Consider the following 24726-nt stretch of genomic DNA (forward strand, 5'->3'; position numbering starts at 1 on the left):
AGCACAAGTTCTCTTGCTATAAGAGAAGCTTTGGAGATGTTTCCAGAGGAAATACAGATTGTCAGAAGGATGCAAACAGCGTTAATAATTAAATACTCTAGAAGACAACATTTAATGGTCTACAAGATGAACAGAGCGCATTAAAAACAGGGGGAATGGCGTGTATTCATACATAACACAGTAACTCTATTAACTTTCAAACATTCAACAGTTTAGTGAATGCAGAGGCAGACTTGCCTCAAGAAATTCATAGCACCTTTGGGTAAGGCTACAACAGCATGTGTTTATTGAAATCTGCATCTGGTAGCGATTTGTCCAGCAGCAAACTTTTTTTTTCCCCTCACTTGAACGCTCTACAGGGGCTCATACAGAGGCCCATGCTCGCTCGCACCAAGATGCACACTGAATAATTTATGGGCTTAATAATAAAACAAAGTTTATCAGCATGTTTGTCTGCATTGTGTAATTTCTTATTCTTCACAAGAGAATAGTAGAATGTGTCTCAAACAGTCTATTCGTTCTTCACTGTAACAAAGTATATTGGAATGGAAGAGATTTAATCCCTAAAGTATTTTACTTCTCCCCTTCTCCCTTCTTTACTGGAGATTTTTCCTTTAGAGGAAAAGGAGTCAACCTAGTTTGAAAATGTTTCTAGATGAGAATTATTCCCCTCCTCCCTCCCACCAAAAAAAAAAAAAGAGAGAATGCAGGTTACAATCCTTATGTGCCAAACATTGTTTTAGTAGTGATATACCTCATTCAAAACTGTGGCCTAGCCTAAAAGACAGTTTTGTTTTCATGAAGCCTCCCCTGAAAACATTAGCTAGATATTTTGGCAAACGCCGCTCTTGCCCTCATCACCTATCCAATCCCAAATCCCCCACAAAAAGAAAATTGATTAGACCAAGGGTAAAGAAAAAGTCAGCGTGCTGTGAAGTGAAAGAAAGGAGGCTGAAAGCCCCACACCTGGAGGATCACAGTTTTGTCTCCAGCCACGCACTTGCTCTGTCTTGGTATTTTAAGTATTAATTCACATCCTTCAGCTTCTAGCTTAGTGACTGTCCTGTCTTTGCTAGAATTCCAGTAGAGGAACTGCGTTCTTAAGACAGACAGTTTTCCAAGGTTATTTCAGGAATTTTGAACATCGTTCTCCCTGTTGTTATGCACACCAATGCAGTCCTCCTGGGCTTCCTTACAGCAAGACACAGAGATTAGGTTAGCAGAGAAAAAGTTCAAACGCACAGGAATTTTTAAGCATGCTTCCGCGTTGCAAAGTGCGATGCGTCTCAAGGTATCTTTTGGCTGAATCTCGCGTTTGAGCCCTGGAAACTGTCTGCTCCACCTTGCGCAAAAGGGGACAAGGACAGCCCACACTTTCATATTTCCACCAAGGGGAAGTGCTAGATAATTCAGAAGAATTTTTAGGGCACAGAGGGTTACCACTGAGCTGTCTTAACTCTGCCTGCCCTCCCCTGTGCACAACTTGTATTTTAAGAATCTTACATCTCATCACTTGTTTATTTGTGGGCATAAAAATGCCCTAGTTCAGTAACGCTGTTATTTGGAGCATCAGACAAAACAGCTGAGAGCAGAGGGACACACAAGACATTCCTTCTACAGGAAAAGGACTATAACCACTCAGTAATTCTCCTTTTCTTTATCACATACCAGTAGTCAGTGTCGCAGTTAAAGAGAGAGAAAATCAGACGCCAATAACAGTGAACGATTTTATTGTTCTATCACAAAAAGTAAACAAACCTCTAATCAGTGCAGATTACCAAAACGTTCATTCTCCACACACTGATTCAGGGATTTTTGAATCCTGACACACAGAGTACTCTTGGCAAGTTTTTATTTTGATCTACACATTATTGTTAATATCTTCACTAAACAATGTGACTTCAGTGGCTATTAGTTCTGGGCCCCTCACCACAAGAAGGATGTTGAGGCTCTGGAGCGAGCCCAGAGAAAAGCAACGAAGCTGGTGAAGGGGCTGGAGAACAGGCCTTATGAGGAACGGCTGAGAGAGCTGGGGGTGTTTAGCCTGGAGAAGAGGAGGCTGAGGGGAGACCTCATTGCGCTCTACAACTACCTAAAAGGAGGTTGTGGAGAGGAGGGAGCTGGCCTCTTCTCCCGGGGAGGTTTAGGCTGGACATCAGAAAAAAATTTTTCACAGAAAGGGTCACTGGGCACTGGCAGAGGCTGCCCAGGGAGGGTGTTGAGTCACCTTCCCTGGAGGGGTTTAAGGGACGGGTAGACGAGGTGCTAAGGGGCATGGTTTAGTGTTTGATAGGAATGGTTGGACTTAATGATCCAGTGGGTCTTTTTCAACCTAGTGATCCTGTGATAGGACTAGACCAAAATGAAATTCTAGATGTAGAACAACACATACATTTACAGATGGAGTGAGGATTACAAAAATTAAAATAATAAAATACAATACTAAGATAGATAGCTGCTTCATTTTCTACAGGACAAACTCAATATTGCAACTCTTTGGACATGGCTACCATCCATGAGCAGAGAACATACTCCAATTCCATTCTATGTTATTTGTCTAATGACAAAAAGTTGTAAACAGCACTGTTTTCCTCCTATTATAATCCATCAAGCAACAGAATAATTACATTTTAGATTGACCTAAAATCATAATTGATTTCCTTATACTATATAACACAAGTCACTTGCTTCCTTTAAAAATAGATACTTGAATAATCAGATATAAAATCTTAGAATGAATTTAAGAGAATGCCTAACCTACCTAGAACCTGTGCAAATATCGTGACAGTTACGTCACACCAAGCTCTCTGCTCTCAGTGCTTTTATTCAGGACTTGTGATGCTCACACAAACCACAGTTCACGCTGCCAGTGAAGCACACACTAAAAGGCAACCGACAGGAACTTTCCTGACATGAATCCAGAACTGTCAAGCAACAACTGTCGTGTAAAATATTTCTGTAACTTCACAAAATGCAACAATAAAAGTAATGATACTAATAATGCAGTGCATGTCTAAATGGCTGCCAAAGTGCATCGCATTATCTGTCCTTCTGAAAGAATGACCTCTCACATCCAACAGTATTTCTTATTCCATCACATTAAGAAGACGCATCTTACCTCACTGGATGAAAGAAGCACATGGCGTGTGTAAATCATCCTGTAAATCAAGTACCACTGCTCCATTCTATTGACAATTCATTTACTCTCATGGTTATACAGCTGAACATAAAAGCAAGAACCCTTTACCTGTATATTCTTAATGTCCAGAGAGTATTTTCTTACCTCAGCAGCCTGTGTCTCCTGGTGTAACAAAGTCAAACCTGTCAAGTCTTCTAAGAAGGAATGTGAAGAATTAAAAACTTTAGCTAGGAAATTAAACCCTTCTCGTTCATATTGGTCAAGGACCTGTCAAAGAAACAAACAGACAAGGATTTAAAATCAGGCACCCGTAACATTCATCATCATATCTGGCTCACAAAATAAAAGTGTGCTCTTTCTGGACATTCAGAAAATGATTGTACATTGTAAACAGGTAAAAATTACAGAAAAAAAAAAAATGAGCATTTCACCCAACTCAATTTCTAAAGTGGGGAAAGGTGGAGGCAAGCAAGTGAGGTTTAGGACTTCCTGGATTAAATGTATTTTTAAGCTTATAACGGGATAGATGATATGGCAAGGAGAAAAACTTAGCTGCAAAGTCATGAAAGGAGCATTTGAGTTACACAAAACAAAGTAAAAAACTGTTCCAATGTATCAGTTAAGAGAAAGAACCCCGCTGGGACAGACTGAAAAATTCTCTGAGCCAGTGTCCAAGTCCAACATCCTCCCAGTCTCCAGAGATCGTGGTTCTGAGAATATTCTATCTTCAAGCACTCCCTATTTTTCTACTCTAATTTTCCCAGTCTACCTTTTATTTTGAGAGTCTTACAGGGTCCTACAAGAACTGGAACACAGATTTTAGCCTATGCTCCTCTCAAATCCCTCACCATGAAGAACTTTATTTCACGTGGCTCTAGCATTAACAACTATTTGGCAGGCTGATCTCCATCAAGTATGATGGAGACTGAGGAAAGGAAAACAAAGTGTCAACAGTGATTGTGATCCTACAAGCTTTGTGAAAGCAGGCAGCAAGGAAATGGAAGGAACTTTTGACGGAGCAATCCCAGTAGCCATTGTTTTCCTATTTTTGTTCTGAGGTCTAGCACTGATCATTTACTATCCTGCTCTGCTGCCACCAGTCTCACAGATGAAGCAGCTGAGCTTGACAGTCTGCAAAGCAACTTTTCTTACAGAAATTCATGCAGCACAGCAGGATGTATGCAGGGCCTTCAGAAACACCCAATACTTTAATAGAAAGAAGCAGTATATATGACATGGAAGACAGAGAGGCAGGGGGAGGGTCATCACATTCACCCCATACAAAGAAGATGTCAGCTTTTCAGAGGAGTCCATGGGAAGGCTTATTCCATGGAATCGAATGCCTGCCAGAATCCTCTTAGCGTGCAAGTACTCAAACGCTTTTATCCTCATCTTGATCATCGTCTTCTGCAGATAAATCAACATTAGTTCAAGAACGAAGGACAGAAAAGGGAGCTAATGATCAGGCAGTTTCACAGATGGCTGTTATTTTTAAAGAAGGCTGTTATTTGTAGAATGACAACCCTTTTCAAAACCCAGCATCTGTAACAATAAGCGTCTTCCACTTGATGATTCTGATAATCTGCTCCCGTCTCTTCTCCTTCCAACCGCATACACTGTTCTTCTGTATTTAAACCCTGGACATGTCTCAAGTCCCTGCCTGAGTTCCTCTCTAACTCATTTTCCACAAGCAACACTGCATGGCTGTCAGAGCACGCTTTTAGAAACAAACCCTCAGCAGTTAGTGGGGAACTTGAAAAAAGCTCCAGCGTAACCCAAATACTCATTAAACACCAGAGAATCCACAAGCAAACTCATCTCTATAACTGCCCAGCCACTAGAAAAGCATCAACATCAGCCATCAAGATACAGCTCTGGGACTCCTGTCTTGAAAGAAACACGTGTTTTTTCATTCTCTAACACATATATTTCCACACAAATTGCAACATGGTGCCCACTCATGTCTTCTTATAGGTTATCCGTGCAAATGACATGTTTTATTTATCTTTATTTTTAACTTATCTCATTTTGGTACAGTTCTTGCAGATCAAACATAAGTAGAACACAAAAAGTTCCTTTATACAGAACATTGTTGCACGGGCTGTGAATAAGCTTTATTTCACTGGACGCATTCTATCCTCAGAATCCTTCCATCCTTAGCAGCAAGAGAAATTTCTACAGTCTCTGTACTCCTTAAACATTTCCATTCTTACTGGTCAGACAGTATTCCTGTAACCAGTGGAATTTGTTTCCTCTGGAGAAGAAAAAAGTCACTCTGGAAAGACTGTAGTTTGTTCTGCTGTGAAACAGGCGATCCAACCAACTGAGCCTCATTCCACGGTCTAAAAATGAGCAGACAACCCCTGCTCTCCCTACCCTCACCCTCCTCTGGTCATTTGGGAGTGGGAAAAAAGGAGGGAGGAAAAGAAAATGGTTTCATTGTGATTCATCTAACAACCAAAATCACAAGTTACTCTCAACAATCTTACTCTTTTCTAGCTTAGACGGTCCTAAAGCTTTCAAATAACTTTTGCACTGGTAAATCTTAAAAATGTGGGCACTTACACAGCCCAACAGCATTCTTGAACAAAACACGTCCAGCAAGCTTTTACACTGAGTCCTACAGGAACCCAAGCTCATCAATAAATATATTCATATTTTAGAGTGTAAGTTTACTGGTAAAAACAGACTGGGATCTATGCTTACATCATCATGCAAAACGTCCATTTAGTAGCACAACTGTCTACTGCATACTTAGGTTTCAAAAACTCACGGACAGAAACAACTGAAAAGCAACTGTAAAGAGGAAGACAACTAATGTATGTGACTATGAAAAACATTCAGCACCTTCTTGACACACATTACACTTCTTAAATAAATAAATAAATAGATAGATAGATAAATAAATAAATAAATGCTGCAATTCATGTTCTCTTACTAAATCTGGGGAAATTTTTCCTCATACTTTAAAGATTTACTTTGCCTTACATGGGTTTTGTGTATTTGTACAGTGACCCATAAACAAAAAAAAAAAACCAAAACAAACCACGACATTAAAAAACTGCTAAGGAACATGATCTTGGATTCTTCTTGCTGCTTTTCATTCCCAAGATAAACACACCGAGACAAACTCGTCTGACTGCTCACAATGCAGTGCAGAGAATGGGCAACTTCAGCATTCCCGTTGAGATGTGACCTCCTAATTTTATCCATTATATACATTGTGAAATTGCACTGTGGCTATACACATACATTTAATGACTACTCTGTGTTTCAAAGTTCTAATAAAGTAAACAGATGTGCATAGGTCTCTTGCACCTGGCTCCTTGTGAAACACTGCATACATACACCAGCTTAGAAACCTGGATGACATTCACAGCCCTGCCTGTATATAACCCTCAAAGCTACCATTGTTATCAAGTGTGTCACTATCGCTTTAATTCGTTGCAAACACAAAACAGAGCTTATGAGACACCTTTTTAGCGACGTAGGCAAGGTGACAGTTCACAGTACGTTGAAGCGATACACAGCCCACACAAAACGAAATCGTAGCCTAATTCTACAATATTGCACCACATTAAAGAAATGCACGGACAACAAAATATTGTGGTCTCTTCCCAGAGGTCAAAATTGCTAAAAGATGTGCATTACCTTGGGATACACAAAAAGGAAGATCAGAGCAGAAAACCAAGTGCAACCTGATTATATAAGAATCTATCAAACAGCCTTTCACTCTGGTTGACACTCGCTGCGTCCACCGTGGGTTCTGTGTGAATTACCTGGAAGAATTTTTATTAAATCCAAGTGCCCTGTGTAGTGTGATTAGCAGAGAAGAGACTATGAAGGCTCCCTTCAACTGTCTTTAAAAATATTAATAAAACATTAACATTCATAAAATAACATCAAGGAACCATGAGTTGAAGACATATTATTTTCTGATCTAGTGAAATATAGCATTTTTATTTTCAGGTTGGGTAGATATGATGCATGTTGCTATGACCAAGTCTACCACTGTTGTCAAAAGATTTCAATATTTATTTCCCCTCATAGGAACTCCATCATTTTATGCTACTGGACTGGCCACTGCATTCCAAAGGCAAATTTAGGTTAGGGTAACAAATCTGACTGGAGACACAGTATCTTAAAAGCCTAAATGAATACAGAATATTTTTCTTGTATTAGAACCTGCAGAAGCTTGAAAAACTAGCAAAAAAAGTGTTCTTGCTAATTTTAGTTACTTCATTTCTACAATGGCAACAGCCTGCTGAGTAGCAGTAGCTGTTAACTAGTATTGAAACAGAAGTTGCAGCCACATGGCCCAGAGAACAAAGCATCAGAGAGCCAAGGAATGACCAGTTCGCTACCTGAGCAGCTGTGGCACCACTACAGGTGGCATACTTAATCATGAAATCCTTTTAACATAGGAATTAACTGATATAACATTTTGTCACCTTCAGGGACTTCATTTCCCAATTCAGGTGATGAAAACCTTACAGTAAATAACTCAAAAGGGATAAACACCATGAACCTGCCCAAGTCTGAACTTAGCTGCACAAATTCAGTAACAGCCATCCTCTGATAAATGTCACGTGCCATGTGTTAGTTCAGTAGCGGCTCAAAATATTGGAAAAAAACCCAACAAAACAGCATGAGGCAAAATAGAACTCATCTCAAATTCCTAGGCTAGGAGACCACACAGGAATACCCTGCAGGTCACCAGGAATAAAACCACTCTACACATCAAATATGCACAAAATAATCATAAAAAATGTTTCCAGATTTAATAAGTGCCCCATCTGTTACTGGATGGAAAGTAAATATTGTAATCAAGTCCAGCAGAGTCTAAAAGGCCCATGACTGGCACGAGCTCGCTTTTGTAGTTCACACTTCCCTTTGTTGCTAACACCATACTTGGTACCAATACGATCATTCTGAATAACAGATTTACAGGAGGACAAACACCCGAGAGACGTTATAATTTTTATTATTCCTGATCTCACATTAGTTCCTATCTGACACCAGATATAAGAAGTCACACGTGTTATTCTCTGGAAATAAACACGTCACTATGTAGCAATTAATTTTCTCAAGCAAAAATAACTGCAAAGGAGCAACAAAAAGAAGCAGAGGAATACCATCCTTCTGCCCAGCAAGGCAAGCTGGAGCAACAGAGATTTATTAAGGAACTCTTCTATTTCTCACCTGCAGGTCACTTCTCAGAGATGAGGAGGAGAATGAGGAAGCAGCATGCCTTTCGTATTTCACATCTGTTATAAATACTGTCACATTTTAAAACCACACTCTCTTCAGATACACGTAAATCTCCTCTCAGGTTGATGCTATAATCTTGGTTCCAGACTCCATTTTACAGAGCCAGAGTGACAACTGATTTTTTTCACATGATGGCATTTTAATAGAACAAAGGACTCTGTGGATGCACATTATCACCACAGGTACAAATTAATGTATTGCTAAAGCCTTTTGTGTAAATGATACTCAGTAATCCACTTTGTTAATGACCTTTTTATTCTTGTCTGTTTACTGAAGGGAAAAAAAACCGCATCTCATGGCAGTAGGAAAAAAAATAGAGGGTTCGAGGGTTCTCTCTAAAAGAACTTGTTTTGAAATGAGAAACAGATGTGTGGCCTTGGTGCCATATTCTTTTTAATAGCATTCTTCACAAAAAAGTCTCAATTGCTGGGTAGAAGGAGAATTCGGTTCCAGGATTGCTTTTTAGCATAAAAATTAATATCTGGTAAAGTAAAAATACAAAACCCTAACTCCTAATCCCAAGAACTGGCCACTGATGTAAAATCAGCTCACATTTTATGCCTCATTTCTGTCACGTAACTTTTAAACTTGTTACCAGTATTTACATTTGTTTGACTTTTGTTTTCTGAGTAATTAGCATCTGTAAAGCTTGAAACAGTGTTGTTTACTTTCCAGGAAAAATAAAATAAAGAGATTAATGCCACCAGATCTATCATTTACACTAAATAAAGATATACGGGTAGCCAGCCTCCAAACAATACAGGAGCTGTTTTACACTCTTCCTGGCTTTAAACACTTTCCACTCAAAAAAGACGGCACACTTTCCCTCCCCACCCTTCCTGCCCCAAAAGCAGACAGATCCTCCACTAAACATGGAGGAGTCAGGAAAAAAACCCCAGAATTCAAGGTTCTGTTTAGAAATGTTACATGCTTAGATATATTTTTGCACACTACTAACTATCCAGCTATCAACGCAATGCAGTATGATTAGAAAAGACTGAAAAGAAACACTTCAGCTTGGAAAAGAAGGAAGACGTGTAAACTCTTGGCAGTTAAACGCTTCAAAGCTCGGTATATCTGCTGTTAAAACAGGGAGTTTAGTGAAAGACTGCAGTGCTGTGAAGAAACCTCCTAATTGAGAAGAGAAGAAGGCAAGGCGCTCGAGCCATTGGAATCTTGGGTCCAGGCAGCACTGCTAACAATCAAAATTTTATCATGAGACCCTTCAGTCTGGTTTCCTTAAAAAATCTTCAGCGCTTCATCTCTTGTCCTTTAATGAAGTTTTTGATATTTATTGCCACTTGGCCCTAAAGAAGTCTAAGAAAAACCCTAATAAGGTGATCATGTAAAAGATGAAAGAGATGCAACAAATCCGAACTTTTCTGAAGATCACATCATGATTTTTTGAGGACATCATGACACTAGAACAGAAAAGTCTGACAATGTTGCATGAGCACGAAGATGACACTTAAGGCACTTCATCTCTTCACAGTACTCCAAGTATGAATGCCCACACACAGCTTAACGAACACTCAACTTTAAGAACAACATCATAAAGCAAAGTTCTGAGGAAGGCTGTTCTGAAAATACTGGAAGGTTATGAGCAACAAGGCAATCATGGCATCATTTTTGGCTCATGTCTAAATAATTAAAACGCCCCTTGCATTTCCTCCTTACTTTGCCATAGTCACTAATAAACATGAAAGCAAATCAGCGTGAAAACTTAAGTAATCCAAGTACAGTATCCTGAAATTTCATTTAAGACTGCCGCATTAATTTAGAGTAGGAATGCAGTGACACAAACACGTCTTGTCTGTTGCTATTACTTACACTGATTTTTAATTGCAATAAACAGAAAATGGAGTACTGACTTACTGAAAAACACACTCTAAAGGTCTCAACAAGGTTTTCTTAGCTTAGGACTTTCCAGTTTCTTCTTGGAATAACGAAAAGGAGGAAAAGTAGAGTTCTTACTAGTTTAAGAGATGTCAGTTTAAGCATGGTCTTGCCTACACTGACTTCTCAGCAATAACATGGATTCTGAGCTTTTTTTTTTAAATAACCTTGTATGTTTCACATACAAGTAACTATTTTTGCTGATAAAACTTGATAGGCTAATGATACAGACCAAGCTGTGAGATTTTTATTTTAGCTACTATTTTCTTTCTCAAACAGTTCTAAAAAATCCTATCGCCATTTTTAGATTAAGGCCAATGTAAGGTCTTTCTACTGGACAGCATGGAAGTTTAAGTCTTCCCTGTCTGAAAGCATCAGTAACAGAAGTGAAAAGAAAAGAAGAAATAGAGAGGGACAGTAGTAAAACAAAAATTAAAAAAATCTTCATTTTAGAGACTGAGGAATACAAGAATTATCAGGTAGACAGTATCATTAGATCATCTGCTCTGACCTCTTTTAAGACATGGTTATATCCTAACAGCCATCTCCTGCCTGCTCGCTCTGCATTTTACACTGGACAGATATTTACAGCTTTATTTAGCCCCATTCTGCTTCCTGTCCAAAATTTATGCTGCTTAGCTCATTGGCAGTTACAGCACTTCTGGCTCCAGCTCATACTGGCATTAGTCACTCCCTATTGTATGGCAACTGCAGAAAGCCCTTCTTTCTCCCCAGTCACGTCTTGGGGTATTGACTATTTGTGGCTGGATAAGCTGTTTGCTACCCATACGAAAGGGCAGGTATCTCTAGCAGAATCCTTGGCTTTGCCCTGAAGAAACAATCCAGAAATGGCATCCATTTTCCACAGACAATCCCTAACAATGGGAGTGAAGCACGGTCAGTCCCCCAAACATCTCAAAAATGATTCTTCTCACAAAAATGCACCTGTCTTATGCTGAGTGCCATCCTGGTTGCCTATATAATTTGATTCTATAAAGACTGGAGTGGTCTATTTTTGATGGGCTGACTTAAGCAAGCAAAAAGCCAGTAATAACTGGATACTGCACATGAAGTCACTTAGTCCACCTAGTTCTCCCCTGCTGTCAGCAGCTCAACGATTGGGCACGATCTGTCAGACACTATGCACCCAAAATTATCACTGTCTTAAGCCAAAACTGCAGCTGCTCCATAGTTCCTAAATTCAGATCTCTAACTTAAATACCCGTAATTTGTAAACTATTTCAGAGCAGATTTTGTTACCCGGATGTGCTACAAAGTCTATGCAAAACAGCACTGGAAGAACAACAGCGTATTCACCAAACCCACACATATTTACAGGATTTCATCAGCTTCAGTTATTTTGCCACCTTTTTTAATTCCATTTCCTTCACTTTTTCTTCCAATTTCAAAGAAAACAGAAGTACTTCAGCAAATACTGCACACAGACAAAGGCAACTGAAAAACTGAAGAAAGGGTAAACTTAACTTAAACTGTTCAAAAATGCCCACATAGGCATTTGCAAACAAAATAACAGTTCCCAAATAAAGTGAGGCTGATGATTTGACGAAAACAAGTATAAACATAGACGGACTCCCGACAATGACTGCAATGAGAAAATGGCAGAGGAGCATACAAGAAAAAAGCTACAATACTTGAAAACAGAAGGTATTAAAAGAATTATCTTGGAAAAGATGTAGTACTCATCTCCTTAATCTCAAGAGATTAAAAATATAAGTGAAATATGAGGAAATACTATAAATGTTTTTGCATCATTTGAATATGAGATTATAATAAAGCAGGTTCCATTTGCATAAAGATTAGGGGAAAAAATAACACCTTCACATCATCACCCAATCCCTGTTGTAAGATCTGACCAGAGAAGAGAGAAACATGGATGTTGGCATGACTTCTTAACCTGTAGAAGCAGAATTACGCCTGATGTTGTCACACGCACACAGTGCTGCACTGTAGAAATCTGGAGTACTCATCTAGCACAATTCCAAGTGCAAAAGAGTGCTTTGGATCATAACCTTGCATGCCTTAAGATTTTAATTTAGGTGTCAAGCTTTCTGTAACCCTGCCAAATTTTTCAAATTACAATCACAGAACCATAGAATAGTTAGGACCTTCAAGATCATCCAGTTCCAACCCCCCTGCCATGGGCAGAGACACAGGAACACAGAGTTGGAAAAGACCTCCAGGATCATTGAGTCCAATCATACCTATCAACCACTAAACCATGTCCCTGAGCACCTCATCCACCAGTCTTTTAAATGCCTCCAGGGATGGTGACTCAACCACCTCCCTGCGCAGCCTCTGCCAGTGCCCAATGACCCTTTCAGAGAAAAATTTGCCAGCTCATGTCGAGCTTCTCATCAATCAGCACCCCAAGTCCTTCTCTGCAGGGCTGCTCTCAATTCAGCAGTGGTATGCTGATGATGATCATCCCACCATCACCCCACATTATATGTTCCTAATTTTCATCCAGGTCAGTGTTCTCCAACTTTTTTTTTTCTAATTCTTACATGAAAGTCTGTCAGCACATACATATTTTAAGTCACAGTATTTTAGTTCAGTTCTGTTTCTACTGACACAAAAGGAATTCTCTATCAGCTTCACAGAGAGGTGACAGGATGGTACTAATCTGTCATTAGAATAAATAAAGACAGTACTCTAGACACAGTCAGACACTGCACACCTCAATACCAGCAAACTGTGGCAATAGTATCTCTTCTCTATTGATCGATAGTCCTTTACTTTGTACAAATTGCAGTTGAATGTAATTGAACTGGAGAAAGAAGAAACGCTGAAAACCAAAACAAAACCAATAACTCCATAGCATTTAATTTAAATGCAACAGAAACATAACCTGTCAGAAATAAGAATCAATTGTTTTCAACAATGGCAAGTTTCTTCTTCCCCTTAAAACTAGTATTTTAAAGTTAAATTTAAAAATAGGAAAATTCATTTTACTCATGGAGCAGAAACTAGATTATACAAGTGCAGTATTTTAACTTAAAGACTTCATTTAAGTCTCTTTTTTCTTTTAATTCAAATAATAGAGATTTCTATTTAAGACAGACTTACAAACCATCCTCTCCCCCACTTAGAACTGCTTGGAATAACATCTTACATCCATTTAAGATCACTGAACACTGATTACTGGAACACAGTTTTATCTGTGTTTTTTTTAACGCTATTTAACTTGGAGACAAGTAACTAGTCAAGGCCATGTACCAGTCAGTCACATCAGCTGCTTCCTGGGCCAAATTCTGAGATTGCCACGTTGCTTTGATGCTATTATCTACCACTGTGCACTGCCACATCAGCATAAATCGACATGCTTAATTATTTCACTTAAACATCAGGAAACACTTAACAAATTCACCAAATAAAAGAAATAAAGAATAACGAAATCATTTGTTTTTTTCTCTGAAGGGCAAAAGTGTGTTACTCATTACTAGAAAGGGATTCTTAATCTAGCAACTTTACTATTCTGAAACCAAAATAACATCAACAGAATTGCTGATTTTCTGCAGCAAAAAGTAGAGGAAATAAAACAGGCTACAGGGAGTGGTATGTTCTCTGTTCGTTTTTCATCTCTTCCTCTCCAGAAACTTTCTTAACTATTTAATGAGTGCTTCCACTGCAAGGAACACAATCCAATGGCTTCTAAAACAACTTTGCAGTAAACCTTCGTCATCTACTCACTCATGCCATGAAGACAAGACCTTAAACCATAACAATCTGGGAAAGAATTTTGGTTTACTTCATAATTTAAACACATATTCTATGCCAAGTCCTATTTAAAATCCCTAAGATATTCAATGATGGCACCTGCCATCCAGGAAGAAACAGTCTTACATGATCAAGACAAATAGATTGGCTAGAATAAAGATAATTATCTTGGAATAGGGGGCTGCATAATTAAAACTGGATTTGCTAAGCAAAACACGAAAGATGCAAAGCTCCAGTTTTTAAAGATATGCAAACACCCACACTCAAACCAACCATTTTGACTACTGCCCCTGCTAGCTCCTGAGAGGCTGGGATTTATTTATCCTGCACTCAGAAGTTTTGAAAACGCACCCTCCTCTCGAAGCCCTAAAAGCAAAACAAATCCTCACCCACGTAAAAATATTTGGGTGGGTGGTTTAGTCTCACAAGACACAAACCATTCTTTAACTTTTTATAAGTCACATCAATTCTTAATACAGATAAATACATTAATAACATCGGCTAAACTGGAATAATGTCTTACAAATTCGTTGTGGAGAAGCACAACAGTCTCTTCCTAAGAGCAAAAGTAGTAACAGTAAGAAATTAATCTTTCCTATAACTCCAATTAAATTACAACAGAGGACAACAGACAGGAGTCAAAAAGAAAAACAAAAAAAGAGGCTGCTGAATGCTTTTATGCTACCTCCATCTTAGTCGAAGAAAACATAAGAAAAAAACAAATGGATTAAGAAGCAATTTCACAACTCTGTTAAAAGTTGAACTGAAGATACAACAGAATGGTTAGGAGCAATTCTAGCATCATCACGCCTGAGAAAGGGAAGAAGAGGACAAAAGGACAAGCCAACGCTGCCAGGAGTAGTACTGGTTGAAGTTTTGAACCATCCTCCTCGTGAGCTGACTGAAATTATAAACAACCTTATTTCTTTTCATTACCATAAGATAAAGCAGATGAAGTTTTTCTTCTCTTTTAAAAATTCTCTCTTCTGCTGACTTTGGGAAGCTGTTTGGTGTCATCAGCCTATGCCATCTACTAAACATCAAGAAGCCTGCATCCCACAACTCTCAATAACTGGTACCAAACACTTATGATTTCTAACTCTTACTATCTAGCCTTAACAGTGCTAACACACAGGAATGGCAACCTGCTTTCTGAATTTGGCTAAATGGTACAATTTAAGCTTGAACATAAACACGTTCTATCTTTCTTCATGTCCCCTTACAACCTTCACTGTGGAGCTGTTATGAGCGAGGCCGTTCCTTTGGCACTACTGCCTTCCCATAGGATAAGCTATGATGTTTCCAGGTATCATGATGGACTAAGCAAGGAGTAACAAGACATAACTTCTCCACTGAACTACACGTACCTCATTAAGATTGAATCTGGTTGCTCAAAGCCTCATCCAGCCTGGCCTTGAACACCTTCAGGGATGTGAAAGTCTTCAAAAAGCATCATGGATTTGATTTCAGATACAGAGCTCTCTCTCACCTTATTAGATTTCAGTGTCGCTGTTTTTTTAAGTTCTATTTTCCAATTATCATCCATCATCCTGTCCATACAGGCACCTTCCCACCTTGCCAATGCACAAAACTGAACACACTGCTACTCCACACCCTTTTCTCTCTTCACAAAATAGGGTAGTGCTTAAAGCTAACGTTACTTATAAGATTTCTGGGGTTCTTGATAGTATTTCCTCTCCTCTAAGTGAACAGAATTCCATCACAACGGTCATGGTACCACGGATATAATTTCTTAGCCTGTGATGTGGAATTCTGAGTACACATCACAGCTTGCCTCCATTAGTATCCTTTTACTTGGGATAACTGACAGTATATTTTGTTGACCTTTTTTAGCAGAAGTTCAGTATTTCTGAAATAGCAAGACCAGGTACTATTTGCTAGAATGCTCATCTTTTGGGTAAAAAGCAGTAAAGCCATCCTCATTGTGAATAATCCTGAAAATACATATTATTTCAATTCTATCACTGAATTTAAAATTGATATGCAGAGAAGAAAGCCTGCCTGAGATTTCAAAAGTTACAGGCAAGACAATCCTGCCTCCTGCTTCGTCCAGTTAAAATGACTTCCTTTTTTTTTTTCAAAAAGGAAGAAGAAAAGAGATAAATTTCTCTAAGTCATTTATCATGAGGTGATTTTATATGCCACTATAAGAGAAAGAAAAGTACTACATGTAACTCAGTGTGCTGAAAATAAGCCTAAGTATATTAAGAATGCATTCCTCAAGTCTGAATGAAATCTATCCAACATTAATACAGAGGCTGCACTGTACATAGAAGTGTCACATGTTAACATATGTAAATTCAGGAAATAAGGAAAGTTATAAATGGACTTAGTTTCACAGAGTTAATGTTACAGCACAGCAACAGAAATAATTCTTTTTAAACATTCTTCTAAATTTTTGCAGTGCTCATTCCTAAAGGACAAATATTTCCTCCATCATTTTTGCAACCTGTGCAGGAATTAGCTTTTTTTAGTACAGGCTTTTTTCCTGTCCATGATCTATACATCTCTATTTAACGCCAACACAATACTTCAATTGAGAAAGGAATTATGTAAAAAGTTTAAAAACAATTTCACTGTAACATTCTACAATATGCTGTTATGGGAGAAAGCAAATATGAAAGTTTCCTCAATGCAGCTAGGGCAAGCATGGAGGGCCTTGCAGGAATCAAAACTAAATTTATCTCAACTGAAAAAAAATCATTGAGTTACCAAATAGCACAAGTTACTGTCATAACTGATTGGAATCATTTAAAGTAAAAATGCAGGCAAAGCAGTTAGCAGATGAGAACAATAAAAGCATTGTTATGTCTACATGATGATAGATTTCAAAACTGAAACACTCATAAATAACTTGCGCAACACAGTCACTCAGTAAATGTCACAGCAAAAGTGTTTAATGTATTCTTGGGATGTTAAAAAGGGAAAACATCTGCAAGAGTGGGGAAATATCTTGACTGCAAACAGAAAATGTATCACAGTGCCTAGAATACCATCCCTGATCCTGGTGTCTACCCTTCACGAAATGCAATGACACAGAAGAAGATTTAAAAGTCAGTCAGTAAATTGGCTCACTGGTTAAAAAAAACAATGACTTAATTAGCTCAATTTTTCAGCATGCTAAACAGAAAGTTGAGAAAGAACTTGAAAATTAGTAGAGATACTTATGCTTTTTTTTCCCCTTCTAATTTGACAGTGGAGATAATTACACATCAGAACCATTTTAGAAGGGGAAGGAGAAATATCTAAGGAAAATAAGCTACCTTTCTAGAACATGGACGATAAATCCGAACTCTGGAGGGAATAAGATTTGTAAGCTATACGTAAAAACAGAGGGGACATCTCTATATGCAAGTAGGTGAGTAGCAATAATCTTTTCTGACATTAAAATCCGAACCTATGAGGTTGCCTGGTTCACTCCATGATGCGCAAGAAGGATGGAGGGAGAATAACAGGAAAATTTTCATTACACTTGTTAAAATATAAACACTGGCAGTTTCGCATTAACGAAGAAATACACTTTAATGTTCATGTTTCAAGGCTTTAGCCAGGTGCCTGCAAGGATCAGGCAGTACAGGATGCAGAGCACAGGATTTCTACAGGATTGTAAATCTTCTCACCGTAATATTATGAGAAAATACCCTTATTTTGCTTCCAACAGGGCAAACAGACAGCTAAATCAGTACAGCGAGTCTTAAGCTTAATATTCTTATTCTGTAAGTAAAAGCACTTGTTACAAATGGGTATCTATACTAAAGAACTTTGGACTCTACCTTCTCAGCAACACAACGTGTTGGCAGACATGGAAGAGGAAATGCATCAGAAGAGCTCACACCTCTCTTCAGACCCTCTGCTCAGCTGGCAGAGCAGTACCCTCGGCTCTAAGAGATGATACTTCCCACTCCAGCACATACTTGTGCAGAAGCAGAATAAAGACAGAGGGAGAAATCATACAAGGAAAATTTGGCCCAGAATATAAACAGATTGGTTTCCTGCTGCGACTATCCCAGAATTCCTGCGGCATGCAGCATGTTTAGCACAATTCTGGGTAAGGAATAGCCTGGCTGCTTGGATGTCTGGTCTCTTCCACTTCAAAGACAGAGAAATGAAGTCATGACAGTCAGAATGAAAAGGAATCTGTCTCTAAACACAGGGATTATTAGCAGCTTCTCCCAAGTCACCCAGCTGTACTGAATAGCTAAGGAATGTACTGGAATTCTTTAAAAAATTCCTAATTCACTAGGCTTGTGTTTTAAGAGTCACTGAGTGAGAAGAGCTCAAGGAAAAAGAACACTGACCTAAGAACGAAGAAAATGAATCGGGTACCAGTAAATTCAATTATATCACAAAAGTCACATCTCGCCTGTGTTAAAACTTTGAACATGCAGCATATCTGACGTAAATCATGATGAAACTATGCTAAATCACTCCATTAAAAAAAAAAAAGCCAACATACAGACTACAATTCAAATATAATTGGATTTGTCATTCCAAAGTATTAGCATCACATTTCCAGATAATACAGGGTGACACACTCTTACGCTAATAAACAGAAAGTTAGCAAAGTAAACAAATGCTGCGTTTCTACTGTAAGGAAATACACGTGCCAACGAAGCAACCTTTTCATCACAGAAGTAATTTAATACCCAAACCACATGAAAAGTGATCGCTCTGGGAATAGCGCAGCTGCTAAAATCCAAGTCAGTTTTTATTAAATCACCAAGTCTGTTTATGTAAAACAGGGCTCTCTTAAAATGACCTCCAAGAGGAAATGATTTGCTAACAAAAATTTGATACCTGCATGTAATTTATCTACATCAATGTATGTTTGTATGGTTTTACTGTTTTTATGTATCAATATGGCCAGGATCAGAAATAAGAAGGAAAACCAGTTTAACTTCTCAGTCTCCACCATCATAATGCTTCTTCTTGCATGGAAGTATTTTTCTGAAGCAAAATACTTCAGGTACCACCTAAAGAGTTTCTGCTAACTATGCTTCTGGAAAAGACGAGAAAATAAGCACTTTTAGCTACCACTGAGCTTTTAGCTATTCAAGAGGGCAGACGTGTTTCTAAAAATAACAGCAGTTTTAAGCTTAGCGCTTCAACTTTTGAGGAGCAAATGGACATTAATGGTCCTTCAAAGCTTCTCAAATGTAGACAGAGAGCCTAGAGAAATAACAGGAATACTGTAGAAGAAGAAACTGCGCAAGGCCTTCAAAAAAATGATAGTGCCCCGAGTTTTATAGCTGTTTGAAAGGAGGACAAGCGCAGGGAAAAGTATGGAAAGAACTTCTTGCAGTTTCAAGGTACCTAAGAGTGAACTCAATAAACGGCACTGCCAAGCAAGCCAAACCATGAGTGAAAACCTCTAAATCTTCACATTGAGACATCTCAGTCAAAACTTCTTCAACTTGCAGTACATGGCCATAGAAACTTGCCAGAAACTTTTCAAGGCTGCAGCAGACAGAAATCATCCAAGGCTGAAGAGGAGGCCTCACACAGACACCCTGCTGGGCTGCCCTGGTGTCCTGGCAAGGCACAGCTCAGATCCAGGCAACAGCTGCAAATCCACTAGGTGAGTCAGGACTGTCAACACTAGCATTAAAACGAAATGGTCTTTTCAACAAGGAAAAAAAATACTTCCATAGCATAAGGATTCTTTATACGTTTGTTTTACATCATAAAACAGAAATTTAAATAACTTAGCATATTTGCACTAAGTTCAAGAAAGCTAGAAGGATATATTTATTTATTGGGCATCAGAACTAGTTTCATAAATAATTAGGAACAATACCAATTTTATTCCTTCCTATAAAGCTCAAAGATTTTGACAGTATTTACACAATAAACTTTTCAGAATAGCGTCTGTTGGCCTTAATCCCTGCTTGGTTTCTTTAGCTATGACTAGAACGTTTATGTGCAGGTAGCATGTTAACAGGTGACACTGAAGAAATGTGGAAAACGCCTAAATGAGGGCAAAAGAATTTGAGTTAAAGTGAAAAACCAGATTGCAAGCCCTAAGGAAGTAAACAGATTCCAAGCACTAAGTAAGTAGGAGAAAATGACAAATAGAAAGCAGTCCTCAGCATCCCAAGAGTGACTTAGAGCAAGACTGTTCTGTACATATAAACGCAGTACAGACAAACTAGACTTACTTTGGTTGAGCAAGCTGTGCACTTATCAAATGCCAGGCTGACTGGAAGAACATTGTCAAATCTTGATAAAAATCCACGGATCTGCAAGAAGAAAAAAAAACCCACATTACTGCTTTATAATTACAAACATTTCCAAAATTCCACGAGCTGGAAACATACATTCAATAAAAAGACAAAGAATGGTTATAACTAGGGTAATACTATTATAATGCAGTGTCCCCCAACAACATCTGTAGTAAATTTACACTCAATATATATCAGTGATTTTCAAAACACAAATAATGGCACAGCTATCTAAAGGCAACACTACTTAAACATAAATAGCAGCACAGCACCACCTGGAGTTTGACTTTTCTGACTGCAAAGTTTCATCAAAAATAAAAGGTCATGGTATAACCAGTTAAACACATTGTTTTCTCACATCTTAAAACTTAGTTCTTGTGCGTTCCTAAAGTACTTGTTAATACGATACTATTGATACATGATTTTAATATTCCAGATCTCTGTTTCCAGTAACAGAGACAGCACTGAAAACACATTGCAGCAGGGTCTGGTTGTTTAGACTATGAAGTCTTTGGAATACTGATGACCTTTTTCATTCTGCTTTTACAGGTCCACCGCAATGAAGAGACATCACTAAGAACACAACTTAAGTAGCTCTGCAATAAAAATAATTATGCCTTAATTAACACTGTAGTCTGTTGAGGAAAATGCTTCCAATATGCACCCCACACATTTAAAGCACTTGGAATGGCATAAACCTCAGAAGCCAACAGCAATTTTGACAGAATTAACACTATCGGAGAGAGACTCCAGAACTACTGGAGAGAGAACCCAAGGAAAACCTTACGAGGGCCCTATTGCATAAGATGACCCATGGGTAAACACTGGTTACAATACGAAATTATAAACAAAATTGAACTAATTTTATATAGAATGAACCCTGTGGTTACATGGATGTCACAAAGTAAACAGTTTAATCTTTTTCTCAATCAAGATTCATTCTTACTGCAAAAAATTTAATATCAATAGAATCTTAAAAAAATACCACTTAGAAACAAATAAGCGATTGATTTACACTACGGAAGCATCAGGAGTCATAAAGGAACATAAAGAAAGAGACATCAAAAACTTTTAGTCCCAAATGGTAATATCAGAGGGGATATGATTACGGGGATAGGGTCAGCAGGCAGTTTTCTGAAGGACTGTATCAATATAATAAATATAGACAAGTCTATCCAGCAATCTGAAAAATGCTATCCTTAACATGCTTGTAGCTAGAGTTTGGGCTCAGTAGAAGAATAAAGACTGCTGTATTGCAACAGAAATACATGAATATATCAGAAAACTATAATAATTATGAATTTGCTGGATTTATTTTTTTTTCCAAACTCAAAGGATTTAAGAAGTGAACAAAAGTAACTTTGAGACGCTCGCACTGTCAGCTCTAACAGGGAAAAGTCAGAGGTTGCCTTGTTCACATACTGTCTACTACAAATTCCTGATGAATTACTATGGATTGTGTGTCCACAAGTAGAATGGACACAACACCAGGAAAACAATTACTTTGGCCTGTGTGATGCATTTTTTTTATATATATAATACTTCTTTAAACAAACACCGAGAATCTGTCCATCACGGAACAGAATCAGCATATGGTATGTTTTTGTTAAGGAGGTAAAGTCTGTCACAATTGCCTTCTATCAGTTCCTAGCTTTTCAACAAAAGCGTTTCCTCACATATTATTTACCTGATGGGGAACAAGTCCAAGAGAAGTAGGTGGTTCATTCATTCTGTCATCACTACTGCTGGCCACAGCATAACCACTGCCAAAAATCAGAGAAGGAAAGTTAGAACATGACAACATACTGAACAGTCAAAATTTCCAGTATGCTTCAGGACATCTTTTTACATTTTAGGTGTTTAAAAGACTGGTGGATGAGGTGCTGAGGGGCATGGTTTAGTGATTGATGGGAATGGTTAGACTCGATGATCCAGTGGGTCCTTTCCAACCTAGTGATTCTATGATCTTCTAGAATCTGGAAAGGAACCTAGCTAGAATATCTGTTTCATGGTAACTAAGATTCACCATGGGAATACAAAAACTCTTTTTCAGAAAAAGTCTCAAAGACTTGTGACAAACTCATGTCCAAATCCTAATTCACTTTTTCTTTCACAGATTTAAGAGAAAACGACCCTTGTTTGCAGGTTGCAGAATACCAGAGTAATTTCTGTATCAAACCCACTTCATTTTAATTAAGGTTTTACAACACCTGCCTTATCTTGAGGCTCTTCACGTGACAAAAGTAGTTATGATAGCTCCTCACTACACGAAAATGCCAGGATCTGGTAACAGGAACACTCTTATTTTGGAACATCCTCAGAACTTTTCTACTTTTAAACTCAGAAAGAGAGAGCTCTCAGTTCCTAAGACAAAAATTTAAGATTTGACCAATCGGTTCTCTCCTAAACGCTGCTAAAATACAGTAATATAGTAGATATGACCTATGCATTAATCTATAGGCAACTTTACACCTCACAAAACTGTCCTTATTAATGTGTAGTTTCTCTTCCTTCTCCCAAAAGACTATTAAATAAATCTCATTTTTAGAAGAACACCTTTTCAACACCGATGCAGAAATGACTCACCCTTCTGGATGTTGTAAAACAGAAACCATCAATTCCACTGCAAGTGCTCCGGCTACCATGGCTAATCCAGGCCGACTGACCGTGCACTGCTGGTCCAACGTCCGGTCCCTGGTGGACTACAAAGAAAGACAATTCTAAAAGCAAGAAAAGAGTCACTCAAAAGTAACTAGCTGCTCTACTTACTAGACAAAACATGTTTAGTTCTGTACAATTAATTTCTCTTATCTTTCAAATAAAAGACGAGCTATTTCTCAATACTGTGTACATCAACACAAACCAAATCCCTTCATGAAACACCATTTAAGAGAAATAAAAATTCCGGTCACAACAGAAGAGAAACATAATGGCCATTTGCATAAGGTTCAACTCACATCCCCTGGTGCCACAACATCATTGCAGAAGTAGCAACCCAATTTATAGCCAGGGATATTTGAAAAGAGCGAGGATCCCAAAAGATCAGAAGAACCAGCAGCGTTGCTGAAACAGGAATCACCAAATTCTTGCTGTTTTGGTTTCTTTAGTCCGTGCCTCATAACAACAAATGTGTCAAATCCCAGTGCAGCATTGATGACCAACTGCGAACAACAAAGAGAGAACAGATTTTTAAGCCAGTGAAAAGGGGAGGGGGATGGAAAAAAGGCCTCAAGGTTTTATTCACTGTAAATGTCAAGCTCCCCATATGCTGTAGATGGGCAAAAAACCCACAAACCATATACCTTTTTCTGTATCACTCAGGAAAACCTGATAGAAATTAATGACTCCCTCTATTACACAAACCAATGCATGCCTGCTGACAAAAAAAAAAAAGAACAGGAACTCCCTTCATCCTATCCCTGCATTCCCTGATCCAAGAGCCCATCCCCAGCTTTCCTGGAGCCCCTTTCAGTACTGGAAGCTGCTCTAAGGTCTTCCTGGAGCCTTCTCTTCTCCAAGCTGAACAACCCCAAGTCTCTCAGCTTGTCCTCGTATAGAAGATGCTCCAGACCTCAGATCATCTTCGTGGCCTCCTCTGGACTTGCTCCAACAGATCGATGTCCTTCCTGTGCCGAGGACTCCAGAACTGAACACAGGGCTCCAGGTGTCATCAGAGTGGAGGAGAAGGGCATAATTCCCCAGAACACAATTGCAGCCCAGAACACGACTGACTTTCTGGACTGTGAGCGTACACTGCCGGCTCATGCTGAGCTTCTTGTCCCGCAGCACCCCAAGCCCTTCTCCTCAGGGCTGCTTTCAATGCATTCTCCACCCAGCCTGTATTTGTGCTTGGAATTGCCCAGATCCACATCAAGGACCTTACACTTGGCTTGGTTGATTAACATTGGAAAAAACTTAATCTTGTTCCAGCACAAAACTTACTTTCAGGTTTGCTGCATATTCTGTGTATTCACATTCTCTAACTGCTAAAACACTGCAAATGCTGTTGAAGTACAACAGTGGCTAACAACAAGTACTCACACCATTTGCAATTCTATACGTAGTCTTTTCGGTTCACTGTTGTCTGAAATATAACTCATTAAACTCTCCTATGTGACAAAGCAATGAAAAGCAAGTCTGTTATCCAAAAAAGTCTCTGCTCAGTGAGGAAAGCAATGACTTATGGTCTTCATATGTATCTGTTTAGTCCCATGGGGAGCACAAGCAGCTGTGGTACACAATTACACTGCCATCATTTTCCCTTTTCTCTTCCATTTGTGACAAGCGCCTGGAGTAATCTTGTTGAATCTGTGGTAGCCCAGCCAGGTCTACAGCAAACAATTAAAAGACCACATCCCCTCACTACATCTACCTCTAAAACCTGAAGACAGTTTATCATTTTCAAAACATGAATCACCTGGTGTGGCTGGTATTATCAGA

General features: G+C 38.6%; 1 protein-coding gene across 3 annotated transcripts in view; it reads right to left on the bottom strand.

Annotated features, from left to right (window-relative positions):
* The window catches only part of ATG7 (autophagy related 7), an 89769-nt gene that overhangs the window by 47718 nt on the left and 17325 nt on the right, over positions 1-24726 (bottom strand). For all 3 annotated transcript variants that reach the window (XR_011338187.1, XR_011338188.1, XM_069865746.1), the window contains exons 13-17: positions 23244-23447; positions 22873-22988; positions 21974-22049; positions 20224-20304; positions 3284-3406 (exon numbers count right to left, since the gene is read on the bottom strand). Coding sequence is in view for 1 of the 3 variants with exons in the window: in XM_069865746.1 (XP_069721847.1) it covers positions 3284-3406; positions 20224-20304; positions 21974-22049; positions 22873-22988; positions 23244-23447 (600 nt within the window). In the remaining 2 variants the exon portion in view is untranslated. The remainder of the gene's footprint in view (positions 1-3283; positions 3407-20223; positions 20305-21973; positions 22050-22872; positions 22989-23243; positions 23448-24726) is intronic.

The sequence above is a fragment of the Phaenicophaeus curvirostris genome, chromosome 11, assembly GCF_032191515.1.
Source record: "Phaenicophaeus curvirostris isolate KB17595 chromosome 11, BPBGC_Pcur_1.0, whole genome shotgun sequence".
Taxonomy (NCBI): domain Eukaryota; kingdom Metazoa; phylum Chordata; class Aves; order Cuculiformes; family Cuculidae; genus Phaenicophaeus; species Phaenicophaeus curvirostris.